At 35.7% G+C, this 22444-nt stretch overlaps 1 protein-coding gene across 1 annotated transcript; it reads right to left on the minus strand.

Moving 5' to 3' along the window:
* Positions 1 to 381: 381 nt before the first annotated feature.
* Positions 382 to 21228, minus strand: LOC125651642 (tyrosine-protein phosphatase non-receptor type 21-like). The gene is given in 21 exon segments (XM_048880337.2): positions 382 to 1296; positions 1510 to 1667; positions 1971 to 2130; positions 2305 to 2379; positions 2479 to 2607; positions 2872 to 3090; positions 3425 to 3547; positions 4534 to 5334; positions 5337 to 6001; positions 6942 to 7020; positions 7211 to 7253; positions 8320 to 8364; positions 8782 to 8864; positions 10097 to 10178; positions 11716 to 11804; positions 12033 to 12191; positions 15618 to 15688; positions 16215 to 16312; positions 16601 to 16779; positions 20667 to 20870; positions 21082 to 21228. Coding segments are annotated over 20 exon segments (3561 nt in total). The 5' UTR covers positions 20841 to 20870; positions 21082 to 21228; the 3' UTR covers positions 382 to 1167.
* Between the last annotated feature and the right edge of the window lie 1216 nt (positions 21229 to 22444).

A 22444-nucleotide genomic window follows, 5' to 3' on the forward strand; every position in this document is an offset into this window, starting at 1 on the left:
TTATAAGTGAAATAACCAATCAAATTATAGCATTATAAGTAAAATAACCAAACCAATTCTGCATGTGTGTTGGAAGCACAAGATAAAATGACATTTTAAATGTAAAACACAACCAGATTATACAACCTTATTAAGGGACAATAGAGAGTAAAAATAAATTCTAATATATGTACATGCTATAATTTATTGACCTCGAAAGGAAATTTAAAAAAAAATCGGCACTGAACAATTACACACCTCTATAATCAACGTAAAATTGCGACAAAAATAGAATTTTTGAAAAGAGAATGAATGCATGTCTATGTATTCGTATTATAGTCGTTGATATTGTTCAACCTTTAAAGAGAATGCTCAGCACACTTGGTTAAAAAAAACAGAATATAAACATTAAATTTTAATTCCAACATAAAATCAGTTTCAAGAATTTAAGATCTTTGGATTACCATTAATAATTCTCTTTCTAAATCAAATTTTCAACCAACTAGTCCACCTTTTAAAAAACAGTGGTTTCATGATTATGATCTCATGTGTTTACAACCTTTAAACAGGAACTCACAAATACCATTTCACTGTTACTATAAAATAGAGTGATCAAATATCGATCTAGAAATTCTTCCAAAACACATATACAAGTCATTAAAATTCAGTTCCATGTTAAATAACTATAAAATGTTGACAAACTGAGATTTAGCTCAGTATCATTTACATGTATACCGATATAAATATAATGACACTGCATGCTGGCGATGAGCAAGAGAGTTTTATACTTCTATATATATATAAGTCACGAATCCTACGATGAACACAGTGTATCTAATTTAAGGTTACTGCATTATTTCACAAGTTGATAACAAGACCAGTCTTTCTTTGGAATTATTTCACTAGGAAATATTTCACAAGTTGATAAAAAGACCAGCTTTCTTTGGAATCATTCCTCTAGGGAAATTCCAAATCTCATGAAATGTTCTTTCTCAGATACGAACCGCAGATGACTCTAACTACTCGGACGTTTTTCTGGATGCTTTTGAGTTCTCCTTGTTTGTTGGGGTTCTGTATACGAGTTCGGAGTTCCTCATATACTGATAGGGCTTACACAAGTCTGGAATTTCTTTGATATTGATGGTTTTCAGACAAGTATAGAGTTCCTTTCATATATACTTATAGCTATTAGATGAGTCTGGAGTTCTTTAAATATTGAATCAGAGTCTTGTGGATGAAGTTATACTGTCCTAATGTTTGAACCATGAACATTCGTTGTTGGCGTATAGCACCCAGGGCCTTAGGAAGATCAATATCCTGAAGAAAAATACAACCAGAAATACAGTTCAGAATGTTCACTCAATACCATCAAATTTCAGGGATGTGTGATTCTTACAAAATATTTATTATCATGATTTATAAATTCTATCCAGCATCATTTAAAAGTGAACAAGTAAATGCTATAGTTAGGAAACAGGAGACAGAAATGTAATTTTTTTATCCATATCTGACATCATTGTAGTGGCTTACAAAGTTGTGTTCCAGACACCACTTCATGACCTGGGTCAGGATGACCACGCCTGTTCTGCCCGCCCCCGCACTGCAGTGGACCAGGATGGGGGATTTCTTTCCACTTCCCTCCTCACTCTCAGCCAGTCGCTGAACCGAGTCGACTTCATCCAGAAATCCTACAGGAAACATCAGAAATATTACATGTATATTCACAAATAACAGGTTTACTGATTTGCATCATTATAAAATATTAGCCTCCTTTCAGATCAATGACGGAGGTGGATATCACTAGATCTTATAGTATTCCATATGTTCACTAAATCTTTGCATGCTCTATCTTTTTCTGCTGTGGAGAAAAATTATTCATATCTATTGAAAAATTGTAGATTAAATCATTAAATCTTGGAATACATGTACATGTGTGGAGGAATTCCATACTGACAAGGCTCTTTTGTACTGATAGAAAAAACCTGATATACCTAGGAAGCCATACATGTCCTCAGGGCAGCCATGGTCTGGCCAGTCAGTATACTGAAGATGCCACACCTGTTTTTCCTTCTTGGTGGGGAGGTGTACCACCGATATTCTGTTGGTGATGTAACACAGAGAATCGTTACAGAACAGCAATGTCACCTCAAACTGAAAAATAGCAGACAATGAAAATTTATTGTTCAATTGATAAAACGCTACAGGTTTTCAAAAAATCAAAACGTTTTAGAAATGGTTTTATAGTTCAGATCATACAATACAAAGATTTCCAATGCTGATAAAGGGACATAATTCAGAAAGGTTTGAGATGTGTTACACAAGTACCTGTCCAAATGTAATCTTGTGCTCCTGACCTATCTCCTGAGGCCAGTAGGTGTAACACTTCTGTTTTCCCTGCTCCTACAAATACATCAAGCAATCAACACCACAGTAAAGGTCTCTTCTACAGAGGAAGACTCCTACACATACAAAAATCACCGTCATTTGCTCCACACTTACCGATAAGTCTGTTAACATGGCGATGACATCCACCTCCTGTTCCCAGACCATCTGCCAGAAGTCGGTAGTGGTTTCCTCCAGGGGGGCCTGTGTTGCTATGTACCACCACATTCGGTCTCCGAAAGACAACTAAAAACACACAACATTGAAATTAATTCAATTTGAAAACAAGGAGCTTACTGGAAAAAAAACAACTAATAGGACACACAATGTTTACGTCTTATATGGAAGAAACCTAATAGTACATGTATACAATGATGAATTTTAACAGGTGAAATCAAATCTAAACCAAGGAGTTTATTTTAAAAAATTAAGGTGTATAATATCGAAAGACACATTTTTCGGGAATTAAATTTCAATAATCTTCATTGTCCCTTTGCTGTTATAACTTACTTTAATGTGTGAAGCATTGACATAACCCGAGTGGTTGTCTTTTCTTGGAGTGAGTTTAACTCGTGTCACGTCATAAGGCAGGACATCCCGGAATCTGTTCCGGCTCTCATTCTCCGGAAGTCTGGCCACCACACACTCTGCTGATGGAACTTTCTTAGGAATTTCTTCAAACTCCTTAAAAACCAAGTTCTCCGACAATTTGTTTTCCAAAAGCTTCCTCTGGAAAATAAATTTGCAATATCAATTAACAATATGGGAATAACTATACATATTAACGTACATGTATCAAATTAAATGAAAATCGAGAAAGAGAAATATAGTCTTCAGAGCACTACAAATTCATTCATGGATGTTTGATCAGTCAAATGCATAATACATGTACAAATAAATGATGCAACTGGAATACATGTATATTCAGATCTTGATTATTTTTCCTTTTTGTATGACGTCATTGCTTTGTCATTACTTTCTTGTTCTTAGTACACTTGTACTTCATACCTCCCTAGCTTTTATCTCAGATTCTTCTGCTCAGATTTCCATTTTTGATACTTACTCTTTCATCCTTTGGAGCTCTGCTTTCATCATTCATAAGAGCTAATACCATTGGTCGGGACATAGTCAAACCATTCATGGCAGCCATCTTGAGAGGCCCCATCTTCAGTTTCACTGTGGCATCCTAGAATGATGAAAATAACTGCAATGTTCAAGTCATAAACTCATAAATGAAGAAAACAACTGCAATGTTCAAGTGATAAACTCATAAATGAAGAAAATAACTACAATATTCAACTCATAATTGAAGAAAATAACTGCAATAATTAAGGCCAATTCAACTTAATCAGTAGATTATTATCCGGGGTTACAAAAAAATATGGGGCAGGTGAGAGGATTTTATTTTTTAATTTTTATTTCCTGAGAAGAAAAAATTAATGACAAAAGGCATCACGCAAAGTGTTAATCAAGTTAACATTTAAAAAAAAAACTTGGTAGAAGATATAAAACCAACATTCTGTGACTTTAATCATTCACTGTGACTGGGGAGCAAGTTTGTTTGAAATCATAATTTTTGCAAAAATAAAAAAAATCGGGGTGGGCCCTTTTTTGAGGGGCAGGTGGGGATGATAATCTATCAATTAATTTTAAGTGGCCTAACTCATAACTAAAGAAAATAACTGCAATGTTAAACTCATAATTGAAGAAAATATCTGCAATATTCAACTCATAAATGATGAAAATCAATATGCAATATTCAACTCATAATTGAAGAAAATATCTGCAATATTCAACTCAGAAATGAAGAAAATAACTGCAATGGTCCAATGCCTACCTATCTTTGATAATTTTTACCTTTTCATAATCAAAATCATTGTCCACCTAGTTTTGTTAAGTTTTATCTTTGTATAATCTGAATCAACATCTGCCTAGTTTTATTAATTCTTTATCAATACTGAATTTTTCATAATCCGAATAAATTTTTTGTCTATTTTTGTAATAAGAAATCACTGTCCACCTATTTTTTTTAATTCCTAATTTTTTTGTAATCAGTATCACTGTCCTCCTGTTTGTTAATTTTTACCTTTTCGTAATCTGAATCATCATCTATTTTTATTCATTTTCACCTTTTTGTAATCTGAATCATATTCTATTTTTATTCATTTTTACCTTTTCATAATCTGAATCACTGTCCTCCTCTGCAGCTACCGGTTCCTCAGACTCTGCACTGACCTGTCGGACATAATTCCCCACTGGTGGTACTACATCCAGCCCTGTAAACTTTGTGGCGATGTCTGATGCTCGCCTAGTGATCGGGGGAACATCTGGTTTCTTGTGGGACAACCTTCGGCTGGAGAATCGCCGAATGAATGTGGACTGACTGGTTGTAGGTTTGACTACAACACTACTCCCATCATTGTGCTCCGGAATGACTACAGGATCTTGAGGGTCATCCTTCCCGATCGGATTGTCTTGTGTTGTCCTTGCTATCATCTGACGACGGAAGCTCTCCCTCCGGGTGATGAGCTCCTTAGAGGTGGAGGGCGGAGGGGCTTTATTGGGAGCAACAAATTTGATAGCAATTTTTGATTTCACACTGTCTAATTTAGGACTTCGGTCATCTTCTTTTTCACTGTCTGTGTCTTTGACATGAAATGTGGCACCAGAGTGGTCGCTAGAAGCATCATCTGTCTCTGGCTGTTGAACTGTGATATCAGGGCTGACTGCTGAAGTTGAAATGTCTGGCAAGACTAATGATTGCTCCACAGAATCTGTAGTATCTCTGTGAAGTATTGCACTTTCTTGGTTAAGAATAACATTTTCTGAACTTGTATGATAAGTTTTTAATTCATTGTGGTCCGTCACAACCTTGGGAACATTGTCTACACTTCCATTAAAACTTGTCTTCACTCCGAGAGTTTTCCTGGACACTAAATCTGGACTTTCCCCCACATGACCTTTGACCGTCTGGGGTTGGCCAAGTCTGGGGTACTGGTGCTAGACCTTGGATAAGGGGGAGGTGGCTTGTACAACAGGGGCTCAGTCTCTTTAATGCTGAACTGAGGTAACTGGGAATTCAACTCTGGTGAACTGTATGTGGGCTGAATGACTAAGTTACTTCCCCTGTTACCTAGTTCTGTTGTAAAAGCTGCTCTGTTGGCATACATAGTGTTGTTGCTGTAGGACGACACAAGTTCACTTGTCATGTATGCATTCCCAGTAGTATAAGTAACGTCAGGATTATACATGATATTGGGGGCAGGCTGCTGCATCAACACTGCCTCATGTAAAAGTCGGGGGGAGGTTTGTGGATACAGGTCGGGCATCGTGTTTGGATGTTGATGTGGCTGAAGAATCGGAGAACCGTGAACTGCTGAAGGTTGTTGGCCCATCCGACGATGCATCACCTCCTCGTAGCTCGGGCTAGGTCGGTATGCAGGTAACACTGGGGACCTGTGTGATTCACTTCTCTGTATATGGGTGTGCTGACCAATCACAGGGCTGTCTGTAATCAGCTGACCTCCATTAACATGAGTGAAGCTACCATCACCAGAATAATGGACAACATCACTATGAGTTGTCTCCAGGCTCTGCTGTGACTGTCGATAAAAATCCTCAATGGAAGACTGTGATAAATCTGCAGATAGAAGGATGAAAGGTTAAAAATTGAATTCAAATGACTGAATGACTTAATACAAAAAAATTTTAGATACAGGCATTCCCATTATGAATATCATTGGCTTCACATAGATATAATGATTGTTAAACAAGAGGCCACATCGCTCACCTGAGAAACACCTTGGCCCAAATTTAAAGATTTTCCCTACATATTCTCACATGAAACTTTGATCCCTAATGTGGCCCCAACCTACCCTCGGGGCCATGATTTTTACAAACTTCAATCTGCACTATGTCAGGAAGCTTTTATGTACATGTAAACCTCTCTGGCCCAGTGGTTCTTGAGAAGATTTAAAAGATTTTTCCTACATATTTCTATGTAAAACTTTGATTCCCTATTGTGACCCCATCCTACCCCTGAGGGCCATGATCTGAACAAACTTGAACTTACTTTATACCCGGAAGCTTTCAGGTAAATCGGCCCAGTGGTTCTCGAGAAGAAGACTTTAGAAGATTTTCCCTATATATTCGCATGTAAAAATTTGATCCCCTATTGTGGCCCCACCCTACCCCTGGGGGTCATGATTTTAACACACTTGAATCCCCACTTTACCTGGATGCTTTCATCTAAATTTCAGCTTTTCTGACCCAATGGTTCTTGAGAAGATTCTTAAATGACCCCACCCTATTTTTGTGATTATCTCCCCTTTGAAGGGGCATGGCCCTTCATTTCAACAAACTTGAATCCCCTTCACCAAAGGACAATTTGTACCAAGTTTGCTTGAAATTAGCCTGGAGAAGAAGTCGAAACTATGAAAAGTTGACAGACGGACAGACAAGGAGTGATCAGAAAAGCTTACTTCTTGAGCTTTCAGCTCAGGTGAGCCAAAAAAAAAAATTGAAGTTCGCATTGAAGGTCACATGTTTCAGGTAGATAGATAAATAAGAGACCCTGTTACCTGGATCAAACCTCTGGTCATGTGACACTTGAGAATAAGCGGAATGTTGAGAGTAGGTCAGTGATGTCTGTGACTGAGTCTGTGGGGGAAAAAACACCATAAACAAAGAGTTGTATTAAATGTCTAGATGACAGCTGCTGTTTCACATTAGCAATGATAAAACCAATTCCCCATGTATATTACAGAAACTGGCTTATCACTGGGTCTGAAAAAAGTTGCTGTGATGTTTAAACATCAATGATCATTGCATATAACAGAAACTGGCTTACCAATGGGTCTGAGAAAATTTGCTGTGATGTTTGAATATCATCCCTGAAAAAAAAAATAGCAAGTACATGTAAAACAAATCTATAAAACATGTTAAAGGTATATATTTCTTGCATATAAACAATATACAATTTTGAAAACAAAAACTGAGCTGTTTCAAATGACATTTGCAAAATTGTTTACCAAAACAGAAATATGTGTTCATTTGTACATGTTCATATGGAATATCAAAATTCAATGTGGCTCTTAATCAAATATGATGATGATTTGAAGCAATGCATAAATTTTCAAATTTTATAGCATTTTGATTATTTACAGGTACATGTAGGTGCATAAATCACGTTCTGTAGGAAATGCTTATATAACACTCTAAAATGTTGTGTGTTACAAAGAAAAGAAAATCCATAGCAATTTACAATTGTATATGTTGTAATAATTCCAATGTTATTTATTACAATTGTTTTGATTGGACAAAAATAAAGCTGAACAAGAGTTTATACATCAATAAATCCGAAAACGCGATGTATTCGTACACGCCTGAAAACAAATAACAGAGTGCGGGGAAACTATTCAAATTTTTGCAATTTTTAATAAAGTGAATGAATTGGAATTATAAGAATCAAACATTCTTTTTGAAGAATTTATCGATGTGTAAACTCCAGACATTTTACTCACAAACTTAACATAAAAGTGCTTTGCACTTTTATTCAGTTTGTGAGTAAAATGTCCGGAGTTTACACATCGATAAATTCTTCAAAAAGAATGTTTAATCCTATACTATCATACATATTGAAATACAAAAGTGTAAGACAGAACTCAATCCTACTACAAACTTAAGATGATACAAAGTTTCAGAACTTGATTAACAAACAGATTGATAAATATTAGAATAAATACATGTAGGTTATATACTGTTACATGTGTATGCATATCTGTCGACCAAGGTTAATCTAAGCTAATGAGTTTATCAGGATGTACCCCTCGATGAATTAGAATGATTATTGAATATAAAATGCATCGAAGCAGCTACCACAGCATAATCACCATAGTGATGTGCTTGTTGTCAGGGAAACAAGCTAAGAATAGTAACATGCAGAGTAGCATAGCTTACTGTCCTTGGTCAGCTGTGAGGTCAGAAAGGTCAACAAGACTGGAACTGTAACAGATTGTCATGCATCAATCTATTTATAGAACATGCTGAGGCCGGTGTACAGATCAGTCCAATCAGTTTGATGATGCATTGCAAATTTGTTGTGCAGGCACAAAATAAAATTCAACCAAGCCATAAGAATAGAGAATCTAAAAATATTTAAAGATTTAACATGCAATCAAAGAATAAAAATTAAACTTCTGTATTCAGTACACAAACTGGGACCAGTGTATTGCAGTAGAATAAAAGTAACAGGCCATTTTCAGAATATCTTTGCTGAAAACATATCATGTGCTGTATGCGACTACACAGTTTATAACAAGAGTCACTAGTAGTGCTGGAATAAGAAATTCAACTGAAAATGAACAAAAATGTAAACTTATTTCACTTTCTAAATCAAATTCAGATCAAAGGTCAACTTACCTAGGAGTCATTTTGTTGGTTTTGTGGAACTTTTGTATAAGGTACCCCATCCTCTTCAGATATTTGGCTGTATCTGAGTCCTCCTGAAAGAAGCCATAACAAGCTAATATACACTGTAGAATTGCCTTATCATTCTGTCGATTTACCTTTCACATTGTCAAATACGGTTGTACATCGTCTTTTGTAAAATGAGATCTGAAACACACTGTTATTGCTTTGGGCTGTTCCAGAAATGATCAAATGGGGGGGTCGGGCGGCAAATGATATTTTTTTGTGTGGGTGGTCGTATTTTTTCATATTTTATTTGGTCCGTGGTTGGACTGTTAAAAAAATATTTATTATGGGTAGTGGGTAGTTTCTATTGTTTTATTTTGTGCCACGTGGGTGTTGAGTTTTCAGAATATTTTTATTGTCGCTCTTGTCGTGTTGGTTACAAAACGTCGGAGGGAAAATTGAAAACGTGCTTTCGAAATGCTACTTTCGAAATCGGAAATCAGAAGTAACATAGAACTATTCGAGTTGTAGCTCTTTGCAGCGCATAACTTTCCATTACGGCACTCTTCAAATTAGAGGCGCGTTTACTAGGGTCCCTTTGGACGTGATGGCGGCGAACTCTGTTCTGTAGATTATTACAGTTTACAGTGCATCGATTTTGGGAATATTTTGAAACCAATAAGTATTCCGTTTTCTAATAAAAATAGGCAAACCTTAGTTGATTTATACGAGGGTACCGATGCGTTATATTTATCAGTCAGTGTGATGGTGATATAGAAGCCTCCGGGCGCGGCGCGGGCTCCATTAGAAGACGAACGATTCGTGGAAAAACATATCCATACCCATTTCATGATAATAGCATCGTTTGGACTCCCAATCTTTCCAACATTCCCGCCATAGATGCCTTTGATTGTTGATATGACATCGTTTCTTCAGAACTACTGTGATACAATGTCGCACAGGCATTACCGCATCATTGACTAGAATGTTTGTCCCGAAAACCTCGCAAGATTTGTACCATTTTCATTTTTAAAAATATTTTTGTGGTGGGTCTGGTTAGTTTTTTTTTTTTAATTAGATGGGTCATTGTAAAATGAGTTTATCAATTTGATGGGTCATGGGGGTAATTTTTTATTTTTTTTAATGGGTGCTTGGTATATACAAAAGGTGCCTCCCGACACCCCCCCCCCCCCCCCATGTATTTATTTCTGGAATAGCCCTTACTGATCTTCTATACAGATCATTTAATAAACATAGTACATACTATATACACATTTGCTCAAAATAATCTTACCATGGTGTAGTGACAGTATAAATTTACCATTGTGTAGTGACAGGAACTCTTTGATGTGTCTATCTCCAGGACTTTCTTGCTTTGTGTCAGTCTGGCAATTTCATTCCATCTAAAATGTACACAAATGTCATTGACTATGAAATTCTCATTTCCCCTTTAGTATTCAACAAGAGGTTCATGGGCCACATCGCCCACCTCAGTCACCTTGGCCCCTATCTAAAGATTTTTCCAATACATTTGCATGTAAAAACTTGGTCCCTATTGTGGCCTCAACCTACCCCCGGGGGCCATGATTTTTACAAATTTCAATCTGCACTATGTCAGGAAGCTTTCATGTAAATGTAAACTTTGACCCAGTGGTTCTTGAGAAGATTTTTTCTATATATTTGTATGTAAAATTTTTATCCCCTATTGTGGCCCCATCCTACCCCCCCCCCCCCCCCCCCCCCCCCGGGGACCATGATTTTTACAACTTGAATCTGCACTATGTCAGGAAGCTTTCATGTAAATTTCAGTTCCTCTGGCCCAGTGGCTCTTGAGAGGAAGATTTTTAAATCATTCCACCCTATTTTTGCATTTTTATGATTACCTCCCCTTTGAAGGGGACATAGCCCCTCATTTGAACAAACTTGAAAGCCCTTCACCCAAGGATGCTTGTTTCCAAGTTTGGTTGAAATTGGCCCAGTGGTTCTGGAGAGAAGATGAAAATTTGAAAAGTTTACGCTGACAGACAACGGACAAATTTTGATCAGAAAAGCTCACTTGAGCGTTTGGCTCAGGTGAGCTAAAAATACAGTACCTTAATTGTGTTATTACAAGATCTCTCTCTCTCTGTCTCTGTCTGTCTCTCTCTCTTTATATATATATATATATATATATATATATATATATATATATGTAAGACTCTAAAGTGCGATGGTCACTCCAAAGTGCGATGGTCACGCGAAAGTGCGATGGTCTGTGCCAAAGTGCGATGGTTTGTTAATGTTACGGATGCCAAAGTGCGATGGCCACGCCAAAGTCCGATGGTGCGGAGTTCAGTAACGTTTGTGGTGTCACGTCATTGTGACGTCATTCTTAACGTCTTTCAAAATGAAACCGAAGAAATGCAACATGGACGACAGCAACGGCAAGGTATACAAGGTTGAGGATAGTGAGAACGGCAAAGTATATTTGTTGTCGAACTATGTTCTTCGCCCAAACATTCTTTAATTCATGATCATTTATTACTTGTGACGTACACGTAATAAAATCCTGAGAATATGATATAATGCAAAACATTCTATACAATTTCGCGTTGGAAAGTTTTATGTTTAATAACACAACTCTAGATGGTAATGAAATAAGTTGAACTTCTTATTTTTTATGCATGGATTTTGCACTGATATTTTAGTGAAACAACACACGGTTGGTACAGTCTGTACCACAACACTGTGTCGTTTACAAAACAATGGATTTCGGTGTGTCACACCATCGCACTTTGGCGTGTCAGACCATCGCACTTTGGCGCACGAGTGTGGACCATCGCACTTTGGCGTGTCACACCATCGGGGTTTGGCGCAGACCATTGGGGTTTGGTGTGACCATCGCACTTTGGAGTCCCATCGCACTTTGGAGTCTTACATATATAATCTCTAAATATCTACCTGAAACATATGGTAGGCGAGCCATCCAGATACCTGGCCAGTATACCAGTGTAGGAAGTTCCCAGGTACAACTCTTTACTTCTCTCATCCTGTTCAATAATCACATTATACTTAAAACATCTCTTAACCTCAACTGAACACCAGCGAAACTGCAAGATTATAGTGAACTGGTTTAGAGATACAGCCTTTTATAAATTTGAAGCAACAAAATATGGATCTAAAAACTTTCACCAAGTTTCACCACCTCATGACTATCACAAAAGATTGTTACATAGAAATGACGTTTCTGATAAGATGGTGGAGATGAACTTGGTTACCTTAGCGGTGTAGTACTCCATGCCGTAGCCGTCCATCATCTGGATCTCCTTAATGTACTGCATCTCCGCCTTCACTTGGTGGATTCCCTGGAGGTTAGTGTAGGAACTCAGTACCTCGTGCATCATCTCTCCCACGGCATTCTCGTCACGGTACATCGCCTGTGAAATGATTAATATAAATGTAAGACTGACTACACTTTAATTGTGTAAAAATGGCATTAATATGCAAGTACAGTAATCCAGCTGAATTACTCTTACTTGGTGTAATTTCTCACTATGTTTGTAGAATAGGACCTATACTTTTCCACACTAACACAATGAAACATTTGTGAAAATACAGAGTGTTATATGTAAATTACAGAGTGTTACAAGTAAAATACAGAGTGTTATATATAAATTACAGAGTGTTATAAGTAAATTAGAGTGTAATATGTAAATTACAGAGTGTTATATGTAAATTACAGAGTGTTATACGTAAATTACAGTGTTATATGTAAATTACAGAGTGTTGTATGTAAATCAGAGTGTTATATGTAAATTACAGAGTGTTATATGTAAATTACAGAGTGTTGTATGTAAATTACAGAGTGTTGTAAGTAAATTACAGAGTATTACATGTACATTACAGTGTTATATGTAAATTACAGAGTGTTATAAGTTAATTATGGAGTGTTATATGTAAATTACAGAGTGTTATATGTAAATTACAGAGTGTTGCATGTAAATTACAGTGTTATAAGTAAATTACAGAGTGTTATAAGTAAATTACAGAGTGTTATACGTAAATTAAAGAGTGTTATATATAAACAAGCATTCTGAGAGTATTGCATGGCAATATATAGTCCCCTACTGGTTGCAAAAATCACTGTACCACAACAATATTCAAAGTTCATTATGTAGGTTATGGTAAAAGGGAAAATTGGGGAACCAGGATAGGAAAGGTTGGAAATAAACTACTATTCAAGTAGAGACTAGACCAAGAAAAAAGACAAATTCATAATTAGGTTTAGGTCTTTAACCAAGTCAATAAACTGTGACATGTAGATGATCATGAATAATTTAGCTATATTGTAGTATTACTATACTAGAAGTTTTAATTAGTGTAGTATTCTTAATTCTTATCTACAGAGATAAGAAAATTGGATGTAAACTAACAATTCATGCTATTTTTCTACATCCCAGGGCCATAACTTAATGGAAAATCAACGGACCAAGATGAAATTCAAACTTGATTTGTAACTTGTTATGGCAAAGCAATGTACCTAATATCAAATGAATATCTGCAAGCACAACCAAAAAAAATCTGGAAAACTGATTATTCATGCTATTTTTCTAAGTCCAAGGGCCATACCTAGGTGAAAAATCAACGGACCGAGATGAAATTCAAACTCGATCTGTAACTTGTTATGACAAAGCAATGTACCAAATATCAAATGAATATCTGCAAGCACAACCAAAAAAAGTCTGGAAAACTGATTATTCATGTTATTTTTCTAAGTCCAAGGGCCATAACTAAGTGAAAAATCAACGGACTGAGACGAAGTTCGAACTTGATCTGTAACTTGTTATGGCAAAGCCACATACCAAATACAAAATGAATATCTGCAAGAACAGAGAAAAAAAGTGGAAAACTGGAATGACGGACGGACGGAGCACAAACCTAAAGTCCCCTCAACTTCGTCAGTAGGGGACTAATTACAGAGTATTATATATAAATTACAGAGTGTTATATGTAAATTACAGAGTGTTATATGTAAATTACAGAGTGTTGTATGTAAATTACAGAGTGTTGTATGTAAATTACAGAGTGTTATATGTAAATTACAGAGTGTTATAAGTAAATTACAGAGTGTTATATGAAAATTACAGAGTGTTATATGAAAATTACAGAGTGTTATAAGTAAATTACAGAGTGTTATAAGTAAATTATGGAGTGTTATAAGTATAGAGTGATATATGTAAATTACAGTGTTATATGCAAATTACAGTGTTACAGTGTTATATGAAAAGTACAGTATAAGTGAAATTATTACCAAGACACAAATTTAGCAATTTTTCCATTAACATTGGTATCTATATTTAGCAAGAGCTAATTTTAGTGACTTTATAATTCCAAGAAAGATAACTGTTACCTCCGATAAGAAATAAATTGTTAGCGATATGTCTATAGAAAATCTTGTCGGTCTATATCGATCAAAACAGCGATAGATCAACTTTGTCTATAGGAAATCTAACCAAGTCATACAAAGTCTATGTTATGTTCATTTCTTTCTGCCCACCCCTTTTTATAATAAAATGTTCCACAATCTAAGGATGAATTATTCAAATCAGAGTATTTCATTTTAAAAAAGAAGTGGAGGGAATGGAACAGAATCAACTCAGTATGTACTTTCACTTTCATCTTTGTGTGCCCTTAGTCAGTTTTGCCGATCCAAACCTTTGTTATGTTTAGTACCGAGTTTTAAAAAATAAATCCAAGTTCCGTTACCAGTAGCAATCTCATGTAATCACTGCTAATCACAGCTTTCGTAATTGCTAAGGAACAGCATGGGTGGCCATTCTATATGGATGTGTTTTTGCTTTCTGTAAGATTGGTTGGTTGTATATTGATTAATGTAATGCTTGAGAATCTTTCACTCATGGAGATGTAACCATTGCTGGTGAAGGGCTGCAAAATTAAGGACTATGCAAGCATCGGTGCTTACAGCCTTTAAGCAGGGGAAGATTTTTATCGTGCCACAACTGCTGTGACATGTATGGGGCCTTTTGTGGTCTCATCCGAAGGACCATCTCATTTAGTTGTCTCTTACGACAAGCAAGGGGTACCGAGGACCTATTCTAACTCGGATCCCAACGGTACCTCTTCTGCAAGGATCAAGTGCAAACTTTCAAAAGCTTTAACTGTTCTTTTTAGAATGCTGAAAACAGCTGAAAAATCAAAGCTCTTAATATTTGTAAGGTTTTCCACGATATATCTTGCATCTTCAGCAATTAGTTTTCATGTGCTAATTTTACTGTTTTCATTTTGGTCTTTAAGAATTTGGTGTGGTTTAAAGGAAATAAAATGATTGTGGACCGAATGTCTACAGGATTGAAAAGTTAGTTTCGCACACTGCATCACTCTTGCTAATAATGCCAAATTCAAATCCTTGCTAAAAATTCTGCTTATATGGTGTAGTGTTACATGCTATTATATACTGCAGTATAATTCCAATATCATTTATTACAATTGTTTTGATTGGACAAAAATAAAGCTGAACAAGAGTTTACACATCAATAAATCCAAAAACGCGATGTATTCATACACGCCTGAAAACAAATAACATTGTGCAGGGAAACTATTCAAATTTTTGCAATTGTTAATAAAGTGAACGAATTGGAATTATAAGAATCAAACATTCTTTTTGAAGAATCTATCGATGTGTAAACTCCGGACATTTTACTCACAAAGTTAACATAAAAGTGCTTCGCACTTTTATTCAGTTTGTGAGTAAAATGTCCGGAGTTTACACATCGATAAATTCTTCAAAAAGAATGTTTAATCCTATAGTAAATTACAGAGTTATAAGTAAACATTTGCCTTACCTTGGGAAATAAATCATTATCTTCAAAATATTCTTGCTGTTGTTTATCATATTCATAATCTCCAAACTCAGCTGTCAAATAAATCAAGTGCTCACTTCAAACATTGTTTTAACATAATACAAAAAACTTACATCACACAGAGATGGCACTTTAGATTATCAAATAAGATTTTAATCTCATGCATGTGTTTAAGAACTAAATGTATCACATTTTATCCACCATAATCAATATTCATAACACTGGGATTTAAACAGAATTTCATTACTTTGGGTTGTTAGGTCTCCTAATGACTTTATAATAACCATACACTTATCATAGCTATGTTAATTATAAAAGTATTCTATATACAATGTAAAAGAATACCCAATATGTGTATGCACCAATTAATTTGCAGTACAGGAAACCTTAACGACGAAATGTTACTATATATAGGGTTATTTTTGTCTTTCTACACTTGCTGAGGGATTCGCTCCAATTTAGCTTCGCCCAGTCTTAAATTCGCCCATTGATAATGAGGGTGAAATGGACGAAAATAAAACGGGGGCGAATATTTCCCTGTATACAGCATTTCCCTGTAATGGAACATGCCTCTCTTACCTTGTAGACTGAAAGCTCCAAGACGAATAACTTGCTCTACACTGACTGGGATTCTCCCCTCAACTATGTCTGTTTTCAACTGCAGGAAGTACTGATATCTACAACAGAATCAAAGTCCTGAAAGTACTGATATCTACAACAGAATCAAAGTCCTGAAAGTACTGATATCTACAACAGAAATTTGATGTACAAAAAATAATATCTAGTCAAAGAATCAGTGTACAAAATGATTAACATCTAACCAAATAATCAGTTACGTGTACAAAATAATTAACAATTGTAAATTCTACTTGAAGAGAAAGCTACATGCTAATACTCATCAAGCTGTAGTCCATCAAATATACATTTCAGAATACACAACAGGCTGCAAAAATGAAATCACTTGCCTTGCAACATCATCAACAATTTTGTGAGCTCCTGGGATGTAAAACAGGACACCGAAGTAGAGTCTCGGGGAGTGACCTGGCTGCAGATTCTTCTCTATCTGTTTCTTCAACGGCTTTGTCAGATCTATCCAGTGATACTGCATCTTCTTTGTCACGTAGCGTAAGCCAAAGTACTGCGTCTGAAGAAGATAGAAATGTTAGAAGTATCGTACGCCAAAGTACTGCGTCTGAAGAAGATAAAAATGTTAGAAGTATCGTACGCCAAAGTACTGCGTCTGAAGAAGATAGAAATGTTAGAAGTATCGTACGCCAAAGTACTGCGTCTGAAGAAGATAAAAATGTTAGAAGTATCGTACGCCAAAGTACTGCGTCTGAAGAAGATAGAAATGTTAGAAGTATCGTACGCCAAAGTACTGCGTCTGAAGAAGATAAAAATGTTAGAAGTATCGTACGCCAAAGTACTGCGTCTGAAGAAGATAGAAATGTTAGAAGTATCGTACGCCAAAGTACTGCGTCTGAAGAAGATAGAAATGTTAGAAGTATCGTACGCCAAAGTACTGAGTCTGAAGAAGATAGAAATGTTAGAAGTATCGTACGCCAAAGTACTGCGTCTGAAGAAGATAGAAATGTTAGAAGTATCGTACGCCAAAGTACTGCGTCTGAAGAAGATAGAAATGTTAGAAGTATCGTACGCCAAAGTACTGCGTCTGAAGAAGATAAAAATGTTAGAAGTATCGTACGCCAAAGTACTGAGTCTGAAGAAGATAGAAATGTTAGAAGTATCGTACGCCAAAGTACTGCGTCTGAAGAAGATAGAAATGTTAGAAGTATCGTACGCCAAAGTACTGCGTCTGAAGAAGATAGAAATGTTAGAAGTATCGTACGCCAAAGTACTGCGTCTGAAGAAGATAAAAATGTTAGAAGTAGCGTAAGTAGAACTAAGTACTGAGTCTACAGAATCAGAAAGGAAAAAATGTTTAAAGTCTATGCTAATTTATTATTTCAATAAATCGTTGACTATAACAATTTGAAATTTTTATCTGAAACGCATCGATGTAAAATGTTTGTTTGCTTGTCGGATTTATTTCCCTTCAAAATTACTATCAGTCCAGTTCTACAAACTTAAGACTTCACATATTTAACACAAATGAACCTGCAGAAGCATGAAAATCTTTTTTTTTGGCTACATTGTACATCTTCTGTTACTGTACAAATGACATATCTTAAGGAGGACCATTCTCTACCACAAGAACTGGAATTTCAATCCACATCCAACGCTTCTATTCTTTATGCACTTCACATTCTATAATGAAGGGGAGCAGTGGTCTGTCACAACCATGGGCAACTTGAGTAAGCGGCCAGTCAGTTACCAGAACTTTTAAAGTTTGGAAAAATTTGAACATTTCAGAAAAAGAAGTTACGAAAATTATGCTTCACACGGGCAACTCTTGCATACAAATTAGTGATGGCTAAAGACAATTCACTTCTGACACAAACTATCTGCATGATTTGAAGATTATTTTTTTAGAATGTTTCAAGCAAATATCCTAATACCAAAACACAAGTTATTAGATTAAATTTCTGATGTTTGGTAGCGGACAGCAGCTCAAAAATAATTCACAGCGTCGTGTATTTCCTCTATCGTATGTGGATATTTACTCAGTTTGTTAGATTTTCTCATTGTGTATAACAGTATAACAACACTGACTGCTGTGCAATGATATTGTAAATAATCACTTTTTTTTTTTTACATCAATCTCCAAGTACAAGAGACACCCCCCTCCCACCACTTCAAATGCACACTTCTCCTTTTATTATGGCTCATCATTTTTACATCCAAACATCAACTTATTATGTTTTACGGTGTGAATGTTGAGTCAAGCAAAGACCATTTACAAATTTACATCTTGCAACAATGACTTTAGACATTTAATCCCCCTATCCATTTATCATGGGAACTATAATACAATGTAAACAGTACATTGCGATGTCAAATCAAGTGCAATGTTTTGCTTTTCCTTTCAAATAAACTTAAGCAATAACAAAATATACGATGGTAAGATAGGAGAAAGCCAATCTGATTAAAATCAGATCCTCGATCCGCTCCTCTTTCTTCATCTTGTCGCTACGTGTAGCAACAAAAAAAAAGATGAAGAAAAAGGAGCGGACCGACGATCTGATTCTAATCAGATTGGGAGAAAGCTTGTCTGGAATTTTAAAACATTTTTGGTACTTTCTAAATAATTTATTTATTTTATTTATGGGGTTGTTAATAAAGTGTACTACAGTGATGACGACATTTTTCAGGAAGCATTATGGGTAATCCCCATCATTTTTCAGCTGATGAAGAGCAAATCACGTGACTGACATGTGTAACTGTTGGAGCGAGCCCGTCGCTTTGAAGCTTGCTATTAGCTGGCCACGTTTTATACCCGGTAGTAGTGATAAATGGTAGTGTAAATGCAAGGCTGGACCGAGGAAATGAACTCATGTAATGAGTATACTGAAGAATACTCCCTCCCCCCTCTCCCCAATTTTGGGGTTTGGGTAGAACTACTTTTCTTGCTAACTAAGAATTTTCAGACAAGTATGAAGAGGGCAACTTTTATCTCTGTTTGCGCCAAACCCCCTACCTACCGAAAAAACGATGATTAGTGCCTGAATTCGTTATATCTGAAACATGCACTGTGCTTATTTACTGAAAAGTTGCCTAAGTTAACACATAAAACGAGATCTCGTTGGTCATACTATATAAATATTAAAACCGTGACAGAATCGGAGACAAAATAATAGTTCCGATATTCCATATACATTCTTAAAGTCTTTATATATGATCCTGTAGTGATCCAGGTTAGAACAGGTCCTCAGTACCCCTTGCTTGTCATAAAAGACAACTAAATGTGGCAGCCCTTTGGTTGAGACTGCAAAAACCGAGGCCCCATATCACAGCAAGTGTGGCATGATAAAGATCCCTCCCTGTTCAAAAGCTGTAAGCGTTGAGCAAAGGCCTAAATTTTGCAGCCCTTCACTGGCATTGGTGACATCTCCATACGAGTGAAAAATTCTTGAGAGAGACATTAAACAATATACAATCAATAAAGTCTTTATATCAAAATCATGTAGAAGATGTATTCAACAAACTCATCATGCACGTTTTCTGAGTCTATTATTTAATATATATACAGGGATTAAAATTAACTGTCACACGGTCACCCGAGGCGACTAAATATTGGTACGGGCGATGAAAACTTCGTAAGGCACTGGCCCGGTTGGCGACCAGAATTTTCTCTATGTCCAATGTTGTAATATCGGTGATAAACCCAGTTTCTCATTGAAATCATAGTTTGTGTTTATTATCTTTTTAAATAAAATAATAAAAAATACGATTGGCGAATCTCTATACAATCTATGCGTGTTACGTAGTAATATTACAGAATTTTAAATGGTGCATTTGGGTATCTACATTTACGTTGTGTGATATGTTTCCTGTTAGTTGCACACGGGCGAAGATTAACCCGATTAGGAAAATCCAAAAAGCATCATGTGGGGATTTATTGAAGGGATAAAGGCTCCTGATCCCACAAATAAACAAAAGAGAGAATACAATAAAAACTACGAACTAACAAGACTGAGAAAATTCCAAATTTCGTGGAAGGAAAACAGACCGTGGTTGTAGTTAGATGATGAGCTAGGCATGTTTTGATGGCCTGCAAAACATTCCCCAAGCATGGAAAAGGAAATAGAACATGAGTTAGAGTAAATGCAGTGAATAATAAAGTGAATATTTCTAACAAAATGTGTTCTTCGTTATATGGGCTAGTAAATCTCATTCCGGGCTAGTGAAATTTGAAAGTTGGTAGCCCGTTTGGCTACTTAATTTTAAGGGTTAATTTTAATCCCTGTATATATATATGCATGGACCTATAGTGATTGTAATATTCCAGTGGTTCAGATGACAATTGTGCATACAATGTATCTCTTAACATATATATATAAATTAACAAATACGTATCAACATCTTATTGCCTAGAGAGCGGAATTAATGGACAATGAAATTCTACGATACCTGGCTGAGTTCTATTCGCTGGGCAATACTCTCTAGACACTCCTGACCAGTGCTGTCTGAGTTCAGGGTACACTCTAAGTAGGAATGATCCAACATCTCCACCCCAACAACAAACACGTTCTTCGTAGAAATGTCATACCGCCTGGTTCTTTTAAATTTTAAACCAAATGGCATTGTAAATTTCCTTTAGATTCTTTTATATCCCTGAAAATAATGAATAAAGTTACAAAAACAATTGTTTCTGATAATAAATCTGGTGATAAATCAGGAAATATTTAAATGAATCCAAGGTTAATCAACCTTTACTAAACTCAGTAACAGCTAGGTAAATGTATTCACATTCCTATGATTGTGTTTCACACTTTTCTTAATGAAAGAAAACGCACAACTCAATGCTATGTTCAATTTACAATACCTTCTTTTCCTCTGACGATTGATGACTGATTTGACATTACTATTTCTTCACCAACACCCCCATATTATGTAGTAAAAAACTCAGGTGTGATGATTAAAATGACAAATATTTGGATATTCCCATTTCTGGATGTCGCAAAATCAATTAATTTGATTTAGTATTGTGCTTTTTACTTCTAATATGTATCGTTCTGAATAGATATTTGGCTTTAAAAAAACGAAATTTAGCCATACTTAAGTTAAAGGAAGTAATACTAAAGTGTTTTTTTTTGTACATCGTAATTTTACGACACTACATATTACTGAGAACGCTTTGATCAGACTTCAATATTCCGGAATACAAATCGCCTTCCAAAAATATTTTTGGATACTATCTAGTGAGATGCTAAAGCTTTAATTCGATTAGAATTTTTCGCTATGCATTAATCTAGATATATGGCTTAATGTATGTATATACATATGATACAGACAAATAAATGTTATATACTAAAACTTTTTAGGGTTATTTTGTATCAAGTGATACACAAATCATATAAGAATTTTGCAAAAATGGACTGTGATCGAAAATTTATCTGTCTAATGACCAATGTATATGAAAATATCCTCATCCAAATTAATAAAATGATTTTGAACATGCATTGGAATATAGTTACTACAAATATTATGTACATCTCATTGCACATACACTACAGTACGACGCGTACTTGTATACAATTGTTCATGTTATTAATACGTAACAAAAACACAAATTAACCCAAAACAAGCGATTATAAAAATCACTTCCTCTGTTTATTGAGGGCATACTGTTATCAGTCAATAACAGTTGTCAGTATCAGTCAATAACAGTTGTCAGTATCAGTCAATAACAGTTGTCAATAAAATGAATGGAACGTGGAGAACTCAAACACTACTTGGTTGATTTTCATAGGCGTAGCTTGGGTTCGAATATTACCGAGGCAGGGGGTCTGGGGGGCTGTGACCCCACAGAAGCTATCGACATTTTAACAACGTAAAAGGTTTTTTTTTTTTTTTTTTTTTTTTTTTTTTTTTTTTTTTTTGACCGAGGCAGCTGCCTCGGTTGCCTCAATGGAAGCTACGCCACTGATTTTACTGTCATTCTGGGCGGTCATTGGCATAATCATGTTATTTGATTCGCACATGTATTCCGTAATTTAAGAGAATGTTTTTGCATAATCCTATAGTAATTCAACGGAATAAACCAAATTTAAAGAGCAAATAACTCTTACACTTTCTCGCGAATCAAATAACATGATAATGCCAAAATAAAATTTTAATCTTGCAATCATTTAACATTCTTACACCATCAATAAATCAATAATCGGAATTCAGATATATCAATACCA

This window comes from Ostrea edulis, chromosome 5, assembly GCF_947568905.1.
Source record: "Ostrea edulis chromosome 5, xbOstEdul1.1, whole genome shotgun sequence".
Lineage (NCBI taxonomy): Eukaryota > Metazoa > Mollusca > Bivalvia > Ostreida > Ostreidae > Ostrea > Ostrea edulis.